Source organism: Rhizopus microsporus (genome assembly GCF_002708625.1).
Source record: "Rhizopus microsporus ATCC 52813 unplaced genomic scaffold scaffold_12, whole genome shotgun sequence".
Classification (NCBI taxonomy): domain Eukaryota; kingdom Fungi; phylum Mucoromycota; class Mucoromycetes; order Mucorales; family Rhizopodaceae; genus Rhizopus; species Rhizopus microsporus.
The window spans coordinates 446901-468637 of record NW_019671927.1 but is presented as its reverse complement, the minus strand read 5'-3'; the positions used below and the strand labels follow the sequence as shown (position 1 = coordinate 468637).

Below are 21737 nucleotides of genomic sequence, written 5' to 3'. Positions count from 1 at the left end.
TAATGTCGGCTTAACCCAGCATACATTGCAATTATGTATGTTTTCCCCGGTAAAAGCCTCTCACGTTGAGGTCGACAGAGTCCGATATGCTCCATTTGATGGAGATTACTTCAGAGTAAACATATTCTAAATTGCACTTGAAGTAAGCTACAATAATGTGCTCTGGAGTGTATGAAAGTAAAAAGTACAAGTATAACCTTGGAATAGTGTATGGATAGATACATTATCCGCAACTATTCATTAGCCTTTTATTGTGGACATTGGTCCATTTCATCCGTTGTAGCCTTTAGAAAAACATACAATGACCTTCTACCATTCATTTTTCTTATACGTTCAAAGTCATCTTTTCTCTTTTATTGGCTACTGGCTGCATTTAATCAGCCTGCAGCAGTCTAATTTTTCTCCTGTATCTTGTGCTTTAAAGAATGATTGTCATGTTTTGCTGTGTCATTGGGATAAAGCTGGAAAACAATACCAAGACGATAATACATGTTGACCGTGTTGTCCTTTATTCACTTTTTCACTCTGTTATTCCTTACGACTTTAGAACAGTGTATGTGGACATACTAATGCTTCTACATTTGCGCATGATTTCCTATTCAAGCAATAAATGATGCAGAAGAAACATTACAGGGTATTTCTAAACCCATTCTATACAAAACTCATTTGACCAATATGACACTCTTGTATATGCGTGGCATCATGGTCATTTAATAATAATGACTGGGTCAATAGCTTAACTTTGCCCAAGCTATTAGAATTCGGGATCTAGCAGTAAAATGTGGCACAGGGTATCTCCCTTGGCTCCCAATTGCTGCAGGTTCAATGCAAGTGCTCTGTCATGTGTGCATCTATTACAAACGTTTATCACTGTTTTAAATCAAAATATCAAAATTGATTTGGAAAGCAGAACAATGATAATTCCTAAAAAGAGCAAGTAGCCCAGACTTTTGCTTGGGGACATGTATTCCAGTTTGGAAATCATGTGTCTAGCAACGGGTTCGCTTAAAATCTAAACACCGAACATTTCATTCTGCTTTAATTTTTCATCTCGTCTTTTTCTCGTTTTCTTTCAGAGGCAATAAAATAGCAAGAAACGATGCCTTTAAAACTAATTTCCAACCTGGTCACTTCTTTCTTCAAGCGTACTGACACTGTTATTACACCTCCACCAAAAGAATCGGCATCTTCAGCATCTGTTAGTTTCAGTCCGACCATAACAATACAGGGTTTATGGACAAAGAAGGACGATCAGAGTGATATGTCAACCATTAAATCCTCTGCTGACTCGGAAAGATGGATAGCACATCAAGAGCAACTACAGAAGATACATAGTCAACCTCCTATATTTGATCCATCGCCTTCTGTGGGTATTCATGACTATGAACTTATTGAAACACTTGGTAGATGGTTTATAAAATATAGTTTGCATCAATCTCATCTTTTTTATATAGGAACGGGCACATTTGGAAGAGTTTATTTGGCAAAAGAAAAAAGGGCCAAGAAGTATTATGCGATTAAAGTATTAAAGAAAGCCGAGATCGTAAAGCTAAAGCAAGTAGAGCACATTAATTCAGAAAGGGAAGTGCTTTCTCAAATCAACTTTCCATTTATAGTACAACTGTAAGAAGTGTAATTACAAGATGTGTTCTTTCATATACGCTTATACTCACTATGAATATAGATATTGTACATTTCAAGATCAAGTCAATTTGTATATGGTTCAAGAGTATATCATTGGAGGCGAATTATTTAGACATCTTAGAAAATCTGGTAGATTCCCCAACGACACAGCTCGTTTCTATGCAGCAGAGATAGTATTGGCATTAGAGTACCTTCATTCAAAGGATATCATCTATCGTGATTTAAAACCAGAAAATATACTGTTAGACAACCGAGGATATGTAAAAATAGCTGATTTTGGTTTTGCAAAGAAAGTACAGGACAGGACGTGGACTCTTTGTGGTACACCAGAGTATTTAGCACCTGAAATTATTCAAAGTAAGGGCCATAGTAAATCAGTTGACTGGTGGTCACTTGGGATACTGATATATGAAATGATGGCTGGCCATCCTCCATTCTACGACGACAACCATTTCGGTATCTATGAACGCATCCTAGGCGGTAGAGTACAGTACCCAAGTTATTTCGAAAATGCGGCAAAGGATCTACTCAAGAAACTTCTCGTTGTTGATAGAACACGCAGGTTAGGTAACCTAAAAGGCGGGGCAGATGATGTTAAAAGACACAAGTGGTTTCGCACTACTGATTGGCATGGGTTACTTAATAAAACGGTTAGAGTAAGTTGAATGGTGTGTGCATGTTCTCTGTAAGATATTAACTTGCTATAGGCACCTATTATCCCAGCGCATTCAAATGAATATGATACTAGTAACTTTGAAAAGTATCCTGAAGAGAGTATAAGCAATCAACCTCAAGACGACTCTTTCCGTGATTTGTTTCCAGATTTTTAATTTATTCAAGTATACCTTTACCCTTTTCCTCTAATTTGTATATAATTACACACACGCATATATATATGCACTTATTTAATAGTATTTATAAAGTAGAACTTGATTTTTATTTTTAGTCTATCATATGATTGCCCTTTTTTTTTTTTTTTTTTTTTTTTTACACTTTACTGCTTGTATCCATAGCAACGGATGCCATGAAACACGTTTTGTTTGAAAGGAGCTAATTTCCAAAAAAGGAAGAATAAATTAGGGCCGATACAGCAAGGGGCTTTATTTTTGACAGTTTTGTTTTCATAATGAGCTTTATAAGAAACATATTTGGAATAAGCAAGAGATTACCGTCTAAAAGACCCTTGAAAGTTCTTGGAATAGAAACCTCTTGCGATGATACTGCCGCAGCCATTGTCACTTCAGATCGTCAAATCCTTGCAGAAGTAGTCCGTGGCCAACAAGAGTTACATGAACCCAAAGGTGGCATCGTACCCATGTTGGCTTGTGAAAGTCATAGTCGCAACTTACCTGGTGTTGTCAGTGAGGCACTGCAAAAGGCTAAATTAACTGTACAAGATTTAGACGCCATTGCAGTAACAAGAGGTCCTGGATTACCTCCTTGTCTTCCTGTTGGCTTAAACGCTGCAAAGACAATGGCAGCTGTATGTGGAAAGCCGCTGATTGGCGTTCATCATATGGTAAAGATAATTTCATTAGATTATCATCACACAAAATAACATTGACGACTACAGGAAGCCCATGCGCTGACAGCTAGATTGACAACACCCAATGCAGATAATGCGCCATACCCACAGTTTCCGTTTATGACACTGCTTATATCTGGCGGACATACACTTTTGTTGACAGCAAATAATGTCGGTGATTATAGTGAACTTGCAGGCACAATGGATAATGCTGTAGGCGAAGCGATTGATAAAGCATCGAGGTCACTGAAACTGAACTGGATCCAGGGAAGAAGGGGAGGACCAGGTGCAGCATTAGAAAAGGCAGCCTCTGAGGGAGATCCAGAGAGATTCATTTCGAAGTTACCATTACCTTTGTCACTATCAAGAAAGAAGGAATTGAAATTTAGTTTTGCAGGATTAAAGTCTGCGATGGATCGTCTTGTTAAGGATCCATCCATTGATCTCAGTAACTCAAAAGATGTCAATGATTTAGCAGCTGCATTCCAAATGATATGCATTAATCATCTTGAACAAAAGATCAAGTTGGCGCTAGAGCAAGAAGTAGTTAAGAATAAGAAGCCATTGAATGCGTTTGTTATAAGCGGTGGTGTAGCTAGTAATAAGTTATTCCGATCAAGGTAGGAATCAAAAGTAGAGACTATAAACATGTACTGACCCATGATATTAGATTGGAAACACTGGTAAATGCTTATGGACTGCCACTGATATGTCCTCCTCCTCAGCTGTGTACAGACAATGGTGTGATGATAGCTTGGGCTGGGCTTGAACGACTCCAAGCAGGTCTGGTGGATGATTATACGATCACGACGATTCCCGTATGGCCTCTTGAATCCTTAAAGCAAAGAGAATAGACTCATTTAGTATGGTAGCATGTCTTTGCTTTTTTAATTATTGAATCAAAGTGTAATATAGTGTGTATAAATGATGTTTCCATATTAAAATAAGAGCTCTTTAATCAATGTAGCGATTATAGATTTATTAAAAATTACTATGTCTATTTTACTTGTTAAATACATACAATACATAATTATGCATTAGCAGATTCTCTCCAGCGAGGACCATATTTTTGTACTAAGGGTATACATATTAAAAAGGATACTGTGGTCATGAGTCCCATGAAGGTGCTAAAAAAAATGGATCAGTAAGTATATAAAACGCAATCATGGAATGAACTTACTAAGACCATCCATCACCCAAGGATCCTCGAATCGAGACAGCACACAGGGAAAAGATCATTGCACATGTATTTCTTGCAAAGTTATTTGAAGAAACAACTACAATATAATTTGTAAGAATGCGTCGGAATAAACATTTGTTTATGTAGTACCTGAGGCAGCCTTTTTAAGATGCGCTTCTACAATATAGGTATTGACAGTAGTAATAGCAGACATGAGACCAAATGTGGCTGTATAATTAGATAAGAGATGAATTCACATTCAAACACAAGTGCTATAACTTACTCAGAGCATATCCTACAAGGGTTGCAAACCAGAATATACGGTATTGAAGAAACCAGCCATACATAAGGGAACCTGCCAAGTAGAAAAAGACACTGAAATAAATAGTACGCAAGCGGAACTCCTTGACGACAATGCCTCCATTATTTGCAATACTTCTTTGGTAAAGCTTGTCAGATGAAAACCCTGCTACGATTGATCCTACAATGTTGCCTACACCACCTGCCAAATAACATAACCCGATGGAGCCAGAAGAGAATCCATAGATTTCTCCAAAGGTAGGTGGGAGAATGGTAACAAAGTAGTAAAACCAACCAAAAGCTATACTGACAGGAAGACAGGATAAGCCAACTTCAGGAAGGGCGAGCATCTGGAGACTAGCAAGCTGTAGAGCAAAGTAAGTATTGAACAGTCAGATATTACAATTGATTACTTACTGGATTAAACTTGAGCCTTTCAAGTCGTTCTTTAATACCAATAGGAGCAACTTCTTCTTTTTGACCAGGCCTGTAAAGTGTTTCCTTGAGAAAAAGGAGAGCTGCTATAGTGATAACTCCACCGAGAATAGTACAGATGTAAAAGATCCAACGCCAACCCAGGTATTGATCAAGGTAACCACCGATAACAGGTGCAATGGCAGGGCCAAGAATGGTTCTGTAGAATAAAGTTGTTAGTGATCTGTAGTACCTTGTTATTTATAAATATTTTACCCCAAGATGTAAATACCCATAGCTCTACCACGTTCATGAGGTTCAAAAATGTCAGAAACGGTACCTCCACCAACTGCTTGACCAACGCTTCCAAAAATACCTTGTAACAATCTGAATGCAAAGAATAAACCAATACCTTTGGACACACCACATATAATTGTACAGACAGTATAAATAGCCATACAGGTTATGTAAACCCATCTATTGATTCATATGTCAATATAAATCTCATATTCAATGTTCCTTTTCCGTACCTTCGACCAATACGTTCACTAAGAGGTGCCAGAAAGAGAGGCTGTAAAGGATTTAGTTGTATTACTTAAATAGTATATGCTTGTTCTTACAGCAATTGCATTCATCAAGATATATAGCGCAATAGTTGCATTGATAACCTATAGATAACAATCGGTTGGTGTAACGTGATTATATTTGTGGAAATGTAGACTTACTGTGAGATTCGTATTGAAATAAACCATAATATCATGAGTTGCTGGCATCTAAATATGTTGTTAGGTACGACTATGTACACTACGATTTGCACTTACATAGACAGCAGAGGTAAAATAACCCATGAAGGACATCATGAACACGATAAAGAATCCGGTATATTTCTTACTTTTTGACCAATTCTGAAAATAATATCGTCAGAATGTGTGTAAAAAAAAGTCAATCTTTAACAATTTACCAATGGATTATCGGGATCATCTTTATAATTATACGCTTGCTGTTGCTGTTGTTGTTTATCATCAGTAAATTGCTGCTTAGATGCTTCTATATCAGTATTTTCCATAGTGGCTGTAGAGCTCTTACTGCTTGGGGTTGAATTAGTCATTTAGACTAATGAAGAGATGTTAGTAACCATGGTGCATATATTTATTTTTTGAGCTGCAACCTTTTCTCGTTTAATTTTTGATTTACTTTTTATGACGAACCTTCAAATCAAGTCGCCCTATTTATATACACTTCTTTTTTATAGTTTTTCCGACCCCGAATTTTACCCGTACTTCACACCACACTAACAATACTTCAAGCTTCGTATTATGATGATATGACTAATCCAGAATTATACTGTTTATCTCACGCTCTGACCATCTTTAGAGATATGCCATCAGTCTAAGATGATAGCTCGCTTATTTTCATTTATTTTGATAGTAACATCAAAACTATGTACTTTGCAGATCTTTTACCATTAAAAGTGTTTAATTTTTTGATCCATTAGATCAAAAGCTAAACGTGCTGGCTTTGTACAACAATGCTTACCAAGAGCCGAAGATGCGCGTTGATTTGATACAAGCTGCACCGGGCCAACATAATCCATATAATCCTGTTTTGTTTTTTGCGAAATAGAACTGTTTATAGCAGGTTAGTTCATGTAGCTTCTTGCATGATTATTTTTTTAGTTGCATTTCAGAATGGCTTGTTAACAGCTTGATTTAATGGGAAAATATAAGCAAGCGGTTGCCGATCATGCGCTATACCAGGTAAAGATGACACACATTGGATTATTAATTCACAGTATTTACTCCGCTACAATTGATCCCATATTGAGAAGGGGATACAATCATGTCGTAGCAAAGAAAAGCTTGAACCCTTTGACAAATCTACGCGCTGCACATAGTAGTACAATGGAGTACTTTTAGCTCTGGCTCCAGATTTTACAAAAAGCAAATGGAGATTTTTTGAGTATTGATCAGCATGTACCTTGAATTTGCGTAGCTGGGTTTGGTTTGTCCAGTCATGGCTTTTTCTTCGTTGCGGGATGACAACACATAAAATATGGAAAGCTTAGCATAAATGGCTGCTCGTGGAATGTTACAGGATTCTGACTTTGACAGTTTTCTTGTCACAACATTGGCCAATGATTTCTTTCATAGATGTAAACTACAGAGAATGGGTGTAAACGTACACCTTAACCAACCTTTAGCCAAATCAGCTATTAAGAAACTTTCTGTATATTAAAGCAATCGAAATATTTGCTCAATATCCTTTGATTAGAAAAGCTATTGTTGTTTACAAGAGAGCATGTTGACAGTCTGCAATCTTCTACGTTTACAGTAGAGCTCTAAGTATGGAATATCCACCTAAATAGTTCCCACATGTTGGCGCTTATAGCCAGTTCTTGCATTTGATCCATAAAAAGCCATTAATCACCAGAAGCTATACAAAAACGTTGAATTATACAAGATAAGTAGTAATTGTGTTTAATAAAGAAGAATGTTTGCATCTTTGATGTCATTCAAGGAAAAGTTGGCCGTGTCCGAAGCATTTCCTAAAAAGTCAATCATGACTGAATATCGCAACAGTAAGAGCTTTCCTCTTTTTTTGAAGCAGCCTCAATATTAACTGGAGTTTACCTAGAATTCAAGATATTCTCAGCACTGAACGGGGCATAGCCACATAAAATCTAAAAGTGATCTTTATAACGTGCGTATTTGATTTCGCTTCTTAAACATTTGGTCATAAATGAACTATTAATTATCACTAAACCAGCTTTGATTTTCTTTTTGGTATGCCCATAAAAGTTTTGCGGTATGTTTTTACTTTCTTGCAAAGATATCTACTAAGCGCCGGACTTGCTAATATCTGCATGGCGCTTGTTGCTATTCAAATCTCGGTACGCTTTAGTGCACTAAATTGGAAAGTAACACAGTGCAAGTAGCACGTTTAATATTCTTTTAGCTTTTCCTTTCTTCTTCTTTTTCTTTTTACTACAAAAATCAAAAATGTCTGACGAACGTCATAACAATATGGGCCCCGTCCGTCCTGCAGATGAAGAAGCAAAGGCTGTAAGTGGATATTGAAGAGAAGAAGAAGAAGATATTAAATGAGTTATAGGTCTTTCATGAAGTTAAAGAGCAAGTCATTGACAAGGTAAGCTTTTAAACAAGCCAATAGAAGTTATCACTGACTATTAGTTAGCTTCATGAGGTAACGATAAGAGCATCGTATTTTAAAAGCAGGAAAGAGTAACAAATGAGAATAGCTTAATCACTTGGACAATGTACACGGTTTGCATGAAGTAGATGATTTAAAACGCATCGAGCGTTACGTGTTAGTTGAATATGCAACTGAAGAGGTTGCTTACGGAATCAACTACTTTGGCAAGATTCATCTCGGTGAAGAAAAGTATATTCACGTCAGGTAATAACTATTTGTTCATATCCTTCTCTTTTTGTCTCACTTGTTTCAAGATGTCATAAATCCCATGACGGAAAGGTCGACTTTTACTCTATCAAAACTGATGGCACAGCCATTTGGTCACGCGAAGAACCTTTAACTTACTTTATTGACTAAACATCTTTGATAAATAAAAAAGAATCATGATCTCACGCTTTATTTTTAAACTCAAATTGTTTTCCTTTTATTCAGCCCTTCCATTTGTATACAGGAATACAGGGAAAATAGGAAATAAAAAGCTGAGGTAGACCTTATATTTATACATATATGAGATGGGGAAATAAGACATGCTTATGTATCGTAGCTGCCTTTAGAGGCGTGCTTTACCCACGCATATTGAAATTATTGAAAAAACATTAAAACAATTTTTATTCGCCCAAAATTGAGGGGAAAAAAGGTTCAATTGTTCTCAGTTTTGTTTCTATTATTGAACAATTCTTAGATGTGTATTAATCCGCACATAACCAAAGAGTACAATGGAAGAAGCAGTATTATATCGCTCTGAAGAAGAACTCGACTATTCAAATGTAGTGCATGATTCAACAATGAACATGCTTCAATTTAAGCAAAGTGATACCCCCGGCAATTTATCTACACTTGCTCCGAATGGTACGTCTGGAGCTCCATGTTCAAATAACTTTGCTTTCACTGCCAAGCCAAGTTACCAACACATGGCAACAACTAGCAACACTATTTCATATGACAATATACCCACGGATATTCTAAATGAACCACAATTGTTAATGGACCAGCTTGATGACCTTCTTTTACAGCAACTTGCTCAAGAAGACTTGAGTAATCCCGGTTTGTTTCCTCCGTCATTTTGTCCTGATACAGTGGCAGTAAATGATAATGATATGGTCATGAATTTGATTGTAGAACAACCTCTCAACAGCTATAAACTGGATGAAAAGAATCGAACAGATACAAATACACAAACTATTCAAAATAACCAGTCTAATATGATAACTACTGACTTCTTACAACAACAGAGAAATGGAGTTTATGATCCAGTTTATCTCGAAAACATGTCTACAGAACAGCTTGTTAACAACTTATTACAATTTGAAATGCAACAAAAGCAACAGAGGCAGCCTTCGATGTTATTGCTAGAAGAGCACAGACAGAATAGCCATCTGTCAGAAGAAGAAGCAACTTCCTATACCCACTCTGAAGAAGAAGAACCTTTTGGCTTAAATAAGATGCCAACCACACGTATTTGTCTATGGACTGACTGCGGAGAAGAGTTTAATGATCTACAGAAATTAATTGATCACTTGAGTGATGTTCATATGGGCAGAGGGAAACCAACTTATCGCTGCGAATGGGATAACTGCCCAAGAAGGGATAATCCCTTTACAAAACGTCATAAAATGTTTGCTCATCTTCGGGTGCATACCGGTGAGCGTCCTTTTGTTTGTCCAGAACCAGGTAAGAGCACACATAATAAGGAGGATATATATATGGTGTTAACAAGGATATATAAACACAGGATGTAAAAAGCAGTTTACTCGACCAGACTCATTATCAACCCATATAAAGACACACTCAAAGGTGCGTCCTTTCATTTGTAAGCGGGAAGGATGTGGGAAGGCATATTATCATGCTCGATCTTTAAAGAAGCATGAGAGAACACATACTCAATCAACTATGAATCATGGGCAAATAGCGTATTTACCTTTACAAATGATGCAATCCCAACCACAATTACCACAGATCTTCTTTGAACGTGCTAATCAAGTATTTACTCCATTTCGTCAAAATCAGCATATAAACACACAATCGAACGGCATGACTTTTCCCTCAACTAGCAACTCGTCACTCTAATGTCTATTAGTATAAAAGCACAGCATTGTTCTTCCCGGTGGAATATAGTAAAACAATAATGGAAGGGCGAAGAAACGATTGCTGATGGATGCGCAGAGTTCCCTATCTTGTTTCTGTGACAAGGCTTTATAGAAATAGCATATGAAAAGGTTACTATATTGCTCTGTACTTCATCTGAACTTTCTTTTTAAACAAGAGAGAAAGAGAAAAAGAGAGGGAAAGAAGGCTGCATGTCTTTTTATAATAATGAAATGCTTTATTTACTCATTTGTTTAACGAGTTTGTGATTTTAATAAATCTCCAAGTGTCTTGGCCAACTGATTCAAGTGTAAAGCGATATTTTCATGAACCAGCCCAGGTATCCTTTCTCTTTTTAATCCTAACCATTCGACTGGTGGCGTTGCATCACCCATAATCTGCAATTGAGGTTGGAAATTTACCGGCTTTCGTGCGTCGTAATTGTATTTTTCCTCATTGGCGATTTTAATATCTGGAGCTTCGCTGTCTATGGTTTCTTCTGATTCCATACTAGGTATCTGGGCCTGATGCTCTTCAGGTATAGCCTCACTCAGTTGTACACGAGGTGTACCTAACGCCATGGATGCCTTTCGACTGCCTAGTGTATTACCGCCATCTTCCGAGTCATCTGCGATACTTGACAAACTGATAGGTGTTGTAGGGTCGCCCAGTGTGTGCATTTTTTCGGATTTTTTATCAAGAACGCGCGACAGTTGCATATTGAACATGTTGATCATTTCTTGGAGTTGCTTAATCAATCCAATGTTTAGTGACACGCCTATTCTACCTGCAAAGTCAGAACTAAATTCGTATGCGATATTAGATTCAAGCTGTGTAGAGTTCATCATGATGTTTGTGCCCGGGATATTGAATATCTTTGTGCCACTGAGGTTTTTTGACGCTAAAGTAGCCGACAAAGGCTCGTTATAGCGAGCCATTAGTTCAAGCCCAGGTACGTTCTTTGCCAATACGGCGCTATCAAGGGTAATTTCCAGGTTACGACGTATACCTTCCTCCTCTGGTGGATGTTCTTCTAGATTGATGGTCAGCTGTTTTGCCTGCAGATCCACATTGTCTGAATCCTGGAACTGACTAGGATATATGATTACTTCGAGAAATTGAACAAACAAGGCAACCTGGCTATGCATAACGGGCTGCTTGTTTTTCTTTCTTAGGCGTCTTTCCTTTGACAATCGACTCGTGTTTGGCACTTCTAATAAAGTACTCTTGCTATCAGAAGGCATACCAGCTTCTGATTTTTTCTTTTCCAAGAGTTCATTGAATCTCTGTACCATCGTAAGAATCACAGGCACAGTTTTGATGGAAAGTCGCGCCACGAGGACTTCTAATAGGATTGCCACCTGCAGCTCGTGCCTACTATTTACATGCGCAAGCTCTGCTGTAAACTCCATGGATTGCTGCACGCATTCCAAAATGTTTTGGTATTCATACTCAAATGTTGCTTGTAGTCCTTCAGACCGTACATAGGCTACTGATTTCGAATTCACATCATCTTGATCTTTGGACTGATCTACTCTACCTTTGATCGTAATGGGTTTGACATATCCAGACCCCGTTAGGCGTCCTTCAGCCGTAATGTCAACGCTATCCAGCGTAAAACTGACACCCTTCGATTCACATGGTGTATGGTGTCCCTGGAAAGACAGGTTCTGAGGGCAAATAGTAATCTTTCCGATGGCTTGACCAAGGTCTACGCCCAACACCATCCTGTCAAAGTAAATCGCAATATGCTTTGAGAAAGGCACAAACGATCGCTCATCTGCGTCTCCTTGGCTGGAATGACTGTTGGGAGATCGTCTATCGTTTGGCGATGGAGAGGAGTCTAATGGTGAAGTCAATAAAGGCGAGTTTGTTGCTTCCTTGGCTACTTCCGCGTACTCTTCTTGTAAGAGCGGCTGAACCATCCAGCAGTTGTATAATACTAGCAAATCTTGAAGGTGCCGCATATTGAGATCTCCGAGTATATTCGGCAGTTCAACTGAAATTGATATATCATCGCTTGTATCACCATCCTTTCTTTGCGAGGTTAGCACGGCATTAAGCATAATACGATCAATTTTCGAATGAAAGCAAGCTTCAGGGGAGAAATGATGTTTTATGGTGGCTGTGATTTCCTTAAGGGAACCAGTGCAGCTCATGGTTTGAGAAGTGGCGTCTTTTGAGAATGTGTTAATCAAAAATTCGCTCTCTCGCCATCCTAATGAGCAAACCACTTTGGAGTTTGGTTGGCAGCTCAAGTCTAGTTGAGTCTTTGAAAGTCGAATCAAGATGGAGGCGTTGAGGGTAGTATCGATTCCAGCCTGAACACTCTTGTCTGCCTTGCGCTTGCTCGATTGTTGAATGCCGATCTTTAAACCAGTGGAGACCTCGGAGAGGAACAGGACTAGAGCTGGATGAAGTACGTTAACACTTTCACGAATCAGAATATCTGCATGGAAACGTTTTGGCATTGTAGTAGCAAAATTGCTTGCTCCTATTGGGGTAAGGCAAGTAATGCGCGCAAGGAGCCCTGGGATATAGAGCGTGACAATATTGCCTTCACCTGTTTTTGCATCGAATCCTGTACGTATACGAAGACCCTTGTTTCGTTTACTGTTTAATTGTGTATCCCAAGAATAGCGTTTGGGATGCATACGAACAGTACCCGTCTGACATTCAAGCTTACATTCGATATCCAGATGAACAATGCTATGCGGCTGTCCAGAGGTATCCACAGTAGGAGTCGACAATGAAGATGGTTTGGACTTGAGACTTGTCTTTGCAGTGAATACGTCCACACGGTCCATGCTTTTCATATAGATAACGCTCAGTGTGTTGATATACTCTGCTATGGTCCCATCAATGTCTATCTCAAAACCACCCATTTGAGCATTTACTGAAATTGCTTGTACAGGCTTTGCATTTGAAGCGGACACGTGGCAAGAGATACGAGGAAGACTAATCTGATTCATACGTGCGTGATTTTCTGCAAGGAAGTGGTCTTGGTTGCTCTGATCAAATTGCTTGACAAACTGCAACGCCAGATTTTCCAGTTGCAGGGTACTCCTTTCGATATTCTTTGTACAGAATTCTATAAACCCTGCAGAGAACAGTAAAGCACTGACATCTTTAGATACATTCGGTAAAGGCAGGTCTGACTGCTCATCAAGAGGAATAGCAACACCCAAACGGCGCACTTGAAGTCCAATGATTCTGCCTTCCAAAAGCGAATGAGGCTCCTCTGGAAAAGTCTTTGACCAGTCATTTTTGGTAGAGATTGTCTGAACAATACGCTTTGTGTTAACTGATAGTTGATCGATTTCAGCCTTCTTCATCATCTTCTTCTTGCTAAGCTCTGAGTCGTAATAGATGTACATCTCTGCAAGCTTTCCTAAAGCAATCGGCTGCATGACTGTTTGTATCTTGATAAACTCTATAAAAAGAGCATCGAGTTCTCTGTCATTACTATGGTAGTGAATGCTATTTTCACAGTTCTCATCAGCGCATTGCGGTAAGGAGTTTTGAACACTAAAGTCAGCCAAGATATAGGCCAAGCAATTACGTCGATGAACATCACAATCTTCAGAATCTTTGGGCATATCATGCATATTGTGATCAACAGACAAAGAAAAGTCACCTGCTTTAACCTTCCAAGCTAACTGATTGCTGTTTTCAAAGCAGTCATTGGAAATGGTTGCTTCTAAAAGATTTGAGTGGAACATGCCAATAGCAGAAGGACTGCTAGCTGATATGCGTAAGCCATCCAGGTTAATGTCTATGGTATATCTAAAGACACGGTCTACAGGCTTGCTCAGCTGGGATGCTTCCAGGACTGCAGTAACAGGCGTTTCTTCGCCTTTTTTGTTGCTTGAATAAGAGATAACTTCGATAAGTTCACTGACTTCATTGCCAACTAGAGATTGAGCAGTCAGCAAAGAGTCAATGAGGCTTGCATCAAGTGTCATAGAGATCAAATCCACAGATATCATAGACCTAAGTCTGAGATGGCTTATTTCATTGGATACTTCATTACGCAAAGAGCCTGTGCTACGGATACCAGGAATACTGAATGTGCTCACATTGATAATCTCTGGCTTGCCATGGCGTATCTGTTTTGCATTTTTTGTGATCAAATGAATCACTTGTTTTGACAGCTGGAAGGCGTACATGTGGACAGGTGCGGTTTTTTGCTGAGTCTCGTTCACCATGATGAAGAAATCCAAAATGTTATAGTCGATACTTAATGAGGGCAAGAGGTCAGCCTGTACAACAAATTCGTTCAACAAAAACTGCAGCTTGATATCAGGCCTCTTTAGCGATGTAAGAGTTGGTTGCTCTTTCTTTGTCAAAGGTGAATAGTCAAGGATATCTCTTCTTTGTTCTTCCCACTCTTTCAACAAGTTCTGGAGCATAAAGTGATAGCGTCTACCTTGTTCCGTTTGCCATGATTCAAAAAATCCATAAAGCCGTAATAAGCTTTGAGGAATCTTGATGTCAAACTTGTGAATATTTGAAAAAACATTAAGAACATCCTTTGCGTTTTCTGATTTTCCCTGTTGTTTCTTGGATGATTTAGTCGTCTGAGAAATGTTCGCGTTGACATTAGCCTTTGACAGGTGAATATCAAGCAAAGTGTTGTAGCTTGGATCTAAACTGCTTCGCTTTTGCTCTTCCTTGAACTTTATACCAATAGAATCAATACCACCAGCTGCTTCAAGAACTAAACGCGGTCCTGCTGTTGCTGTTCTACGAGAGGCACGATTGGAGCTACGTTTGCCAGAGCCAGTATCCGAGTCTTTATCGAGGTGTGCCACTAATTGCAAAGGCGCTAACTTGGGATTGGAAAACAATATGGAACCTTGAATGCCGGACACGATGGTGTCCATCTTAAGTTCTTGCGTGTGTGCTGTTATCTCGATACTCTCTAAGCTACAGAGAGTTTGCGCAACGATATCCACTTTGCTTAAAAGGGAACCAAAGTTAAACTCGTCAATAGATCCAGCAGTTTCAGAAGAAAATTTCTGACTCCCTTCAGTCATGTTCTTTGATGACAGGTTACGTAGCTTTGCCTTAAAGACACGCTGTACCATGAGCATATGACGCGCAAATGCTAAAATAATCGGATTTATAGATATCTGCATCTTGCCCATCTCTAGTTTGGCCACAATGTCCAAATAGCCTTCCAATACTGCAGACAATTTACTGTGGCCATCATTGATTTCGGGCAGACTGGATATAGGAGATGACTTGTATAGACATTCCAGTGCAAATTCAACAGGTTGTACACAAAAGCTGTTGTCATCTTGCCCATTTTCTTCAAGTTCTTCTTCATAGATGACAAAGTTAAACTTTCCAAGCCGAAAGTTTGCAAAATTAGAAGATGACACCAAAAACTGGACTGCTTCATTTGTCATGTCTTTCTTTGCTATACTGTTTACTACTTTCATCTTTTGCTCGAAAGGTTGCGTAAAGAGTCGACATTGTCTAATATCGTCTGCGCTAATCTCCCAACCACGCCAGATAGATAGACAGCGCACAACATCGTTAAACATGGCGTCTGAGTCTAAACGTATATCATTGCCGGCTGTGAGTCTATGCTGTAATTTTTCACGGGTCATGGCTGGCATCGAACGAAGGCAGTGCCGCATGCGAGCGAGTAGTTTCCATCCTACATCCGTTCTAAAATTACGTGATCCCAACCGTAACATGGTTGTAGGCGTTGTCAGAAAGAGCGGATCACCAGATACAGTAGGACTAATGGAAAAGTCTGCAAGCTCATTAATGAACACTTGTACTTGTCTCGAACGTTGTTCTTGGAACATTTGGAGAATTCCCTTGAGGTCATCCACAAACATCAGCCATGAGTAGACTGCACCCACAAGTATCTCTACCGATTCGGTAATAATGACAGTGTCAATATCGATTATCTTTACATCTGCATAGTTTGGATTTCTTGCGCCTAACCACTTAAAATCGAACCCTTTTAATACAAGATCCAGCATAACAATTTCGTTGGCTAATGTATGATCATCATGCCTGTCATATAGACTCTTGTTACGCAAGTGTTGATACGGTATGCCAAATGCTATCGTTTGCTGTTCACGCTGCTTAGATATGTACTGGACAGTGGCTCCCATTTCATCTGCATTGATATGTATTCGAGACTCTTGGAGTACAATATTAGATTCTGCCATCTTTTTTTTCTTTTCATCAAAAGCATAGTCTTCAAACTTTACACTCCCAATCATGTGGAAGCTATTTAAAAATATATCAGCAGAGCAGAGGATCGTATCCTTGGAATTGTATTGCGTCTTCATCACAGATCCTCCATGCTTGTAAGAAGGCAAGTCGTCGGGCATGGTCACATTTTGGATAAAGTGCAGGTAGGTCTCTGGAAGGACAACAGCGAACCTTGTACAAAGGTATTGGTTTGTCAAGTAACGCGTTAATTGCTCTACGTACTCCATTTGAAGAGCATCAAGCATCGTTTCTAGATCCCAGTCATCTTTGATAATTTCTTCCGCTAGCTCTTGAACAATCTTCACAAGTATAGGTGTTACCAGTACAGTAACAGGACGTGTGGCTTCAATAATTGTCGTTGCTATCACTTCGTTTCTCTCATCATTGGATATTTTACTATGCGCTGCCTCATCTTCATCACCATCACCAAATTTCTGTGAAAAATAGTCGTCCATATTTCTGGTTGCGCTTTCATGGCTAAAACACCTCCTTTGCTCTTGTTCCTGAATGATGCAGCATGTCAGTTAGTATGTGATAGTAACATAGTGCCTTTGTGTGCTTTACCTTTTGAGCAACAAAGCGGGCTTTAGGAGGAGAAATGAATGGATGTAAAAAATGATCCTCAGAATGGACAATTTTGTATCGTCTGAGGTAATCACTATAAGGAATCGAAGGTGGGACTACTGAAGGCGCTTTCCCTTCATTCGCATATGATATATGCGGGTCGTCGCTGGCTTGAGCATGACGCTCATCTTGTAAAAAAAAAAAAAAAAAAAAAAAATAGTGTTGTTAGTTTAATACAACTTTGGTTTATGAAATGTATTTACCTTCTGTCGAAAGCATGCTTGTAGTATCTGATTGCACAGAATAGCCATCATCTGTTACTTCAGATTGACCAAAGCCATACTCGTCATCAGAGTCCTTTGCGGTATGGAACGATTCATTGTCTCGAGAAAGAGCGCTCTGGGCATATTCGATATCACTATCATATTCCAATTCTGATACATCGTCCATGTGATCTGATTTCAGCAACACAAGAGATCTCTGGGACATGCTACTTGAGTTGCTATATCCTCTATATCTTCCTTGATGGGTTTTAACCGTTTCTGTAGAAAGGTTAGTTGAGCTAGCAGTCATATCGATAGGTGCAGACTTATCATCCGCTCGCCCTATAATATTAAAAAAAAAGAGTAAGTTGATGTTTTTATATTTTTAATTTAGTGTCTACCAGATACAAATGGTCTATATGACGGTGCATATAGTACACCAACATGATGATCAGTAGTGGACGGCATAGATGATTTAGAATCTAGTTGAAAGTATGAGTGAGACCATTTAAAACTTGCAAGGGGGTTACCTACATTGGGACTTATAGTCGTCTTCTTCCTCTTCATATAATCGAACGCAACGACGCGTCAGATAATCTTGCGAACGAACATATTTTTGTTGCTCAGCACGTTTTCTCTTCCATTCTGCAGTATGCCTCAAGACTGTTATGTTAAGACTCATGTCAGCCTTCGCAACCTCTGCCCAGGGGTAATCATTTTCGATACCATCACCTCGTGTTTGCTCTGCATTGGCAAGACATCGAGTTACAATAAAAGGTATTTTAAGTGTGATCCTTTCGCTGTATTTATGGTTGATCAGATTATCAAACTCTAGCAAGATTCCATCACTTAGATGAATATTTGTAGCACTATTTAAGCTCATCAAACAAACGTCTATTTCTTGAACATAAACTTTTAGGAATGTCACGTCAGGGAGTGATGCCGATCGTAATTCAGGAGGGACTGCATTATCTTCGTCAATTAGGTTATAGGCAAACGACTGCCCAAAACATGCAAGGCCGAGTAAGAAGGATGGCTTGATCTCGCCAGTAATTCGTCCTATATCTAGTTCATAATGACATAGGTAGGTTGAGGACAATGGTAGAGGACCAAACAGACGATGAGAGTAAATACTTAGGCCTAACAAGTTTGTTGAGTACTAATAAAGAAATCCTGTTCTTGCTTACCATCAATGAATATACTATTCTTCGGAACACGGGCATGCTTAATTCTAAAATGCTCTTCGCCTTGTTGAGCATAAGGATTAATGTTTCGACTTAGTGTAATAGGGCTGATGTTGACATAAAAATCCATATAGACATCCAGATTCCTTAACTCAACCTGTAACTCTTGAAACTCCACCTGTGAGTAACGAGAGCATTCATATAGGTTTTCAGGAAGTAATAATACACCATCCTCTAGCTCCAGCAGCATATATACTTCGAATGGATCTGAAGTAGGCTATTGTATTATCTGAATAAGCATATGAAGAATAATGACACTGTTTTACCTTTGCATCTGCCTGTTTCTTTTTCTGTGCCAACCATTCCTGATGGTTTTTTCTTTGTTTCCTATACTCATCAATGGTAGAGAAATGATCCCAAGCACCAAAGTAATTGTCCTTGAGCAACAAAAGATATCGAATTAATGTACCAAATAACTTGACCTTGGCACTATTCATCTTTATATGAAGGTTGCATGACTCAATATGACGAGCAACGTCGACAGTACTATAAGCTTCATAGGAACCATCGATATTCAACTGGACAACAGCGGCTGTCTGTGCGTCTGCTTCGTTCAGAAAAGCATTGAGTGTGTGTGATGATTGAAGGGATAATCCAGCGCTTCCGTGGTCAATAGCGACATTAAATTTGATCGTATTGATCTCCGGCTGGAAGTCAGTGAACGGCAGTACAGCATCCACTTTTAACTTGTAAGCTTGTAACTTCAAGAATGCTATTTTTTTTTTAAAAAAAAAAAGAATAAGTGAATCATCAAGAGATACATTCTCTTGTTTCTTACCATTATCTTCTATCGAGTTGGGGTTATTGATCACATTATGTTCGTTTACGCAGAGGTATATACTGGGATGTTCCAGATTGAAATGTAAAGTGTATTCGGTAGGCGTGAAATGCAACAGGTCCGGTGGTGGCGTTGATCCCCAATCTCTGACTGTATCTTGTAACAAGTAGATATGATCTCTTAATAAAAATATAGTAGCACGTTTGGGTAAAATCTTAAAGTCCCATCGTCTATAACCATTCCACTGTAATGGTACAGGCATTCTGCACTGAATTTCAATTTTTGGTGATAGGATAAACGAAGCATAGTTGACACTGGTCGTAATATCAGTCTCCCTCAAAACAACATCTACCGTATTCATGGTTCCTTCTGGTCCGATCACCATTGGAGTAATCAATCTCACGAATGATCCTTCCCCGGCCTTAATGTTAAACCAGCCATATGGTCTAGTGTAGTTTCCATCGGAACTAATGTCGAGGTCTGGCTGTCCCGAGGTGTACCTCCAGTCCTGATGATGAATCAAAATAAGCTATTGTCTTTGATAGACGCCTTTTTTTTCACGTTACCTTTGTCTTTTCACGTGTTGGTACCTTTAATTTACCATCATTCATAAATTCAATATACGTCTCGAAGCATATGGGTATCCTTTGCTGACCTGGTACTAATTTAGGTGTAGGCGTACTGTTGCGGTGAGCATTAGGGAAGAAATAATTTTGCATGACGATTCTTTGTCTATCTGCCCAAGGGCCATAATGAATGGTTGCGTCCCACAGCGAGATGCGTATACCCCATTCTGGAGGTAAACCTCCGTTTCCGATCATATCAGAATCAGATGATGTGGATGGTACAGGTCCTATTGTGTTTGATCTTTTGATCAATCATATGATACTTTGTTGGGGAAGAGTATATATCTTACCAGCATAGTCCATATAATAAGTGAGTACCATATCGTTACATTCAAACACATTACTGACTCTAGCATATTCACAATCTACACTATCACTTTCGTCATTGTGTGCTACATGACTCATCATATTTTTCATATGTCGTATTTCTGAAAATTGAGAAGTATGACCTATAAACAATTGCTGGATTGGTTTTAACAGCCTACGGAAGAAGCTGCCGATTTGGGTTCAGTTAATGTATCATAACTATAAGGTTGATGTACCTCGACTGATCCTTGTCCTTCATCTCGTCTTCCATATTATGGGCTTGACTAAAATCTACATTGTCCTTTAAACTGATCTGTGGTTTTCTTACTGCAAAATCTATAGTAGTCTTGTAGCAATCCATTGATGAGCGAGATTTGGCTATACTATATATCCCATTGGCTTGCACCATCTGAAATACTAGTATCGTCTTCAATTCCATATTGCCAATCAATGCTGCGCCTTTTGTGCATTCAAATTGAATAGGCAATAGCCTTTCAAATAATGAAGTATGTGAACTGGACAGATCAGTACTGAATGTTTGATCATAATTGAGCTGTTCAAAACTTGTTCCTGAACTGTTTCTAGTGGCAGTTGTTGTAGTTGATAAACCAAGGATGTCCTTTAATTTATCATAAGCTGGTATGTTATTATAGATAAAGTACTCCAATCCCTCAAAATTACAAACAATTCTGCATGGTAAATCTTTTCCTTATAGAATGATTAAGGGCACGCTTACACATCTCACTTAATATCTCGGTACCTGTTTTATCCTCTTCATCATTATTATTATCACGAACATTAAATAACCAATATTTTATAGCAATGTGGCCTTTGACAATTGAAATAGATGCATTATTTGATGTATATCTTAGATTCTTAAATAATATTCGACCACCCAATAAAGTAACACGTATTGAATCTATAGGAACGAGTGAGTAAAAAGGAACACAAAGAAAGCAAGAGATGTATTACCAATTTGAATGTATGCATTATATTGTCTCCATGTGTATTGATTGATTATAAAAGTTAATATTCGAGCAAGTATGCGATTAGAGTAGAATAAAAAGAAGACAGCTACGATCAAGACAACAATGCAATAAGCGACAAATAACCAAAAGTACTTCCAAGATTGTACGCCATAAACTGTCTCATCTGTTGTCATTTGCTTTCTTTTACAAGAAAGAAGAAGAAATAACAAGGCACCAAATTTATGTCTGTAATTTTTGCCATTTATAGTTTTATACCCAACCATAGTTCAATCGATCAGCGTGACCTAGTGAATTACTCGTGAAAATGCATGAATAACGTGATAGAGAGAGTGCCTTGAAGGGAATTATATGACAAGAAGTCTAGTT

The 21737-nt window shown here is 38.6% G+C and overlaps 6 protein-coding genes across 6 annotated transcripts; 4 read left to right on the top strand and 2 right to left on the bottom strand.

Annotated features, from left to right (window-relative positions):
* Positions 1 to 1053: 1053 nt before the first annotated feature.
* Positions 1054 to 2629, top strand: RHIMIDRAFT_258632 (Pkinase-domain-containing protein). The gene is made up of 4 exons (XM_023611349.1): positions 1054 to 1403; positions 1455 to 1623; positions 1685 to 2300; positions 2352 to 2629. The coding sequence occupies exons 1-4, from the start codon at positions 1100 to 1102 to the stop codon at positions 2472 to 2474; spliced, it is 1212 nt and encodes a 403-aa protein (XP_023464694.1). The 5' UTR covers positions 1054 to 1099; the 3' UTR covers positions 2475 to 2629.
* Positions 2630 to 2770: 141 nt separating this feature from the next.
* On the top strand, positions 2771 to 4023 carry RHIMIDRAFT_204890 (O-sialoglyco protein endopeptidase; the record flags this gene model as incomplete). Its single annotated transcript, XM_023606790.1, has 3 exons — positions 2771 to 3163; positions 3218 to 3789; positions 3840 to 4023. 3 exons carry the CDS (start codon positions 2771 to 2773, stop codon positions 4021 to 4023), a joined length of 1149 nt encoding a protein of 382 aa, XP_023464693.1.
* A 252-nt stretch (positions 4024 to 4275) lies between these two features.
* RHIMIDRAFT_258603 (MFS general substrate transporter) lies at positions 4276 to 5836 on the bottom strand. The gene is made up of 6 exons (XM_023611348.1): positions 5684 to 5836; positions 5340 to 5634; positions 5067 to 5283; positions 4633 to 5014; positions 4500 to 4577; positions 4276 to 4446 (listed from the first exon to the last, which is right to left on the bottom strand). The coding sequence occupies exons 2-6, from the start codon at positions 5519 to 5521 to the stop codon at positions 4349 to 4351; spliced, it is 957 nt and encodes a 318-aa protein (XP_023464692.1). The 5' UTR covers positions 5522 to 5634; positions 5684 to 5836; the 3' UTR covers positions 4276 to 4348.
* A 2196-nt stretch (positions 5837 to 8032) lies between these two features.
* RHIMIDRAFT_314416 (uncharacterized protein) lies at positions 8033 to 8671 on the top strand. The gene is made up of 5 exons (XM_023614934.1): positions 8033 to 8125; positions 8175 to 8210; positions 8259 to 8267; positions 8323 to 8480; positions 8531 to 8671. Exons 1-5 carry the CDS (start codon positions 8063 to 8065, stop codon positions 8631 to 8633), a joined length of 369 nt encoding a protein of 122 aa, XP_023464691.1. The 5' UTR covers positions 8033 to 8062; the 3' UTR covers positions 8634 to 8671.
* Positions 8672 to 9808: 1137 nt separating this feature from the next.
* RHIMIDRAFT_204580 (uncharacterized protein) lies at positions 9809 to 10343 on the top strand (the record flags this gene model as incomplete). Its single annotated transcript, XM_023606768.1, has 2 exons — positions 9809 to 9947; positions 10009 to 10343. 2 exons carry the CDS (start codon positions 9809 to 9811, stop codon positions 10341 to 10343), a joined length of 474 nt encoding a protein of 157 aa, XP_023464690.1.
* A 272-nt stretch (positions 10344 to 10615) lies between these two features.
* On the bottom strand, positions 10616 to 21544 carry RHIMIDRAFT_239135 (uncharacterized protein; the record flags this gene model as incomplete). Its single annotated transcript, XM_023609109.1, has 13 exons — positions 10616 to 17104; positions 17166 to 17353; positions 17429 to 17770; positions 17830 to 17910; positions 17963 to 18568; positions 18616 to 18889; positions 18939 to 19384; positions 19451 to 19958; positions 20017 to 20303; positions 20367 to 20569; positions 20619 to 21090; positions 21143 to 21301; positions 21355 to 21544. 13 exons carry the CDS (start codon positions 21542 to 21544, stop codon positions 10616 to 10618), a joined length of 10245 nt encoding a protein of 3414 aa, XP_023464689.1.
* Positions 21545 to 21737: the final 193 nt, after the last annotated feature.

Coding starts and splice junctions, on each gene's coding strand:
- RHIMIDRAFT_258603 (XM_023611348.1), bottom strand. CDS start 5,521: ATGGCTATTTATACTGTCTGTACAATTATATGTGGTGTGTCCAAAGGT. Junction 5,015..5,066: donor AAAGGCTCAAGTTTAATCCA/GTAAGTAATCAA, acceptor TTTGCTCTACAG/CTTGCTAGTCTCCAGATGCT. Junction 4,578..4,632: donor CCTTGTAGGATATGCTCTGA/GTAAGTTATAGC, acceptor CTAATTATACAG/CCACATTTGGTCTCATGTCT.
- RHIMIDRAFT_314416 (XM_023614934.1), top strand. CDS start 8,063: ATGTCTGACGAACGTCATAACAATATGGGCCCCGTCCGTCCTGCAGAT. Junction 8,126..8,174: donor CAGATGAAGAAGCAAAGGCT/GTAAGTGGATAT, acceptor AATGAGTTATAG/GTCTTTCATGAAGTTAAAGA. Junction 8,481..8,530: donor GAAAAGTATATTCACGTCAG/GTAATAACTATT, acceptor ACTTGTTTCAAG/ATGTCATAAATCCCATGACG.
- RHIMIDRAFT_258632 (XM_023611349.1), top strand. CDS start 1,100: ATGCCTTTAAAACTAATTTCCAACCTGGTCACTTCTTTCTTCAAGCGT. Junction 1,404..1,454: donor TGAACTTATTGAAACACTTG/GTAGATGGTTTA, acceptor TTTTTTATATAG/GAACGGGCACATTTGGAAGA. Junction 2,301..2,351: donor TACTTAATAAAACGGTTAGA/GTAAGTTGAATG, acceptor AACTTGCTATAG/GCACCTATTATCCCAGCGCA.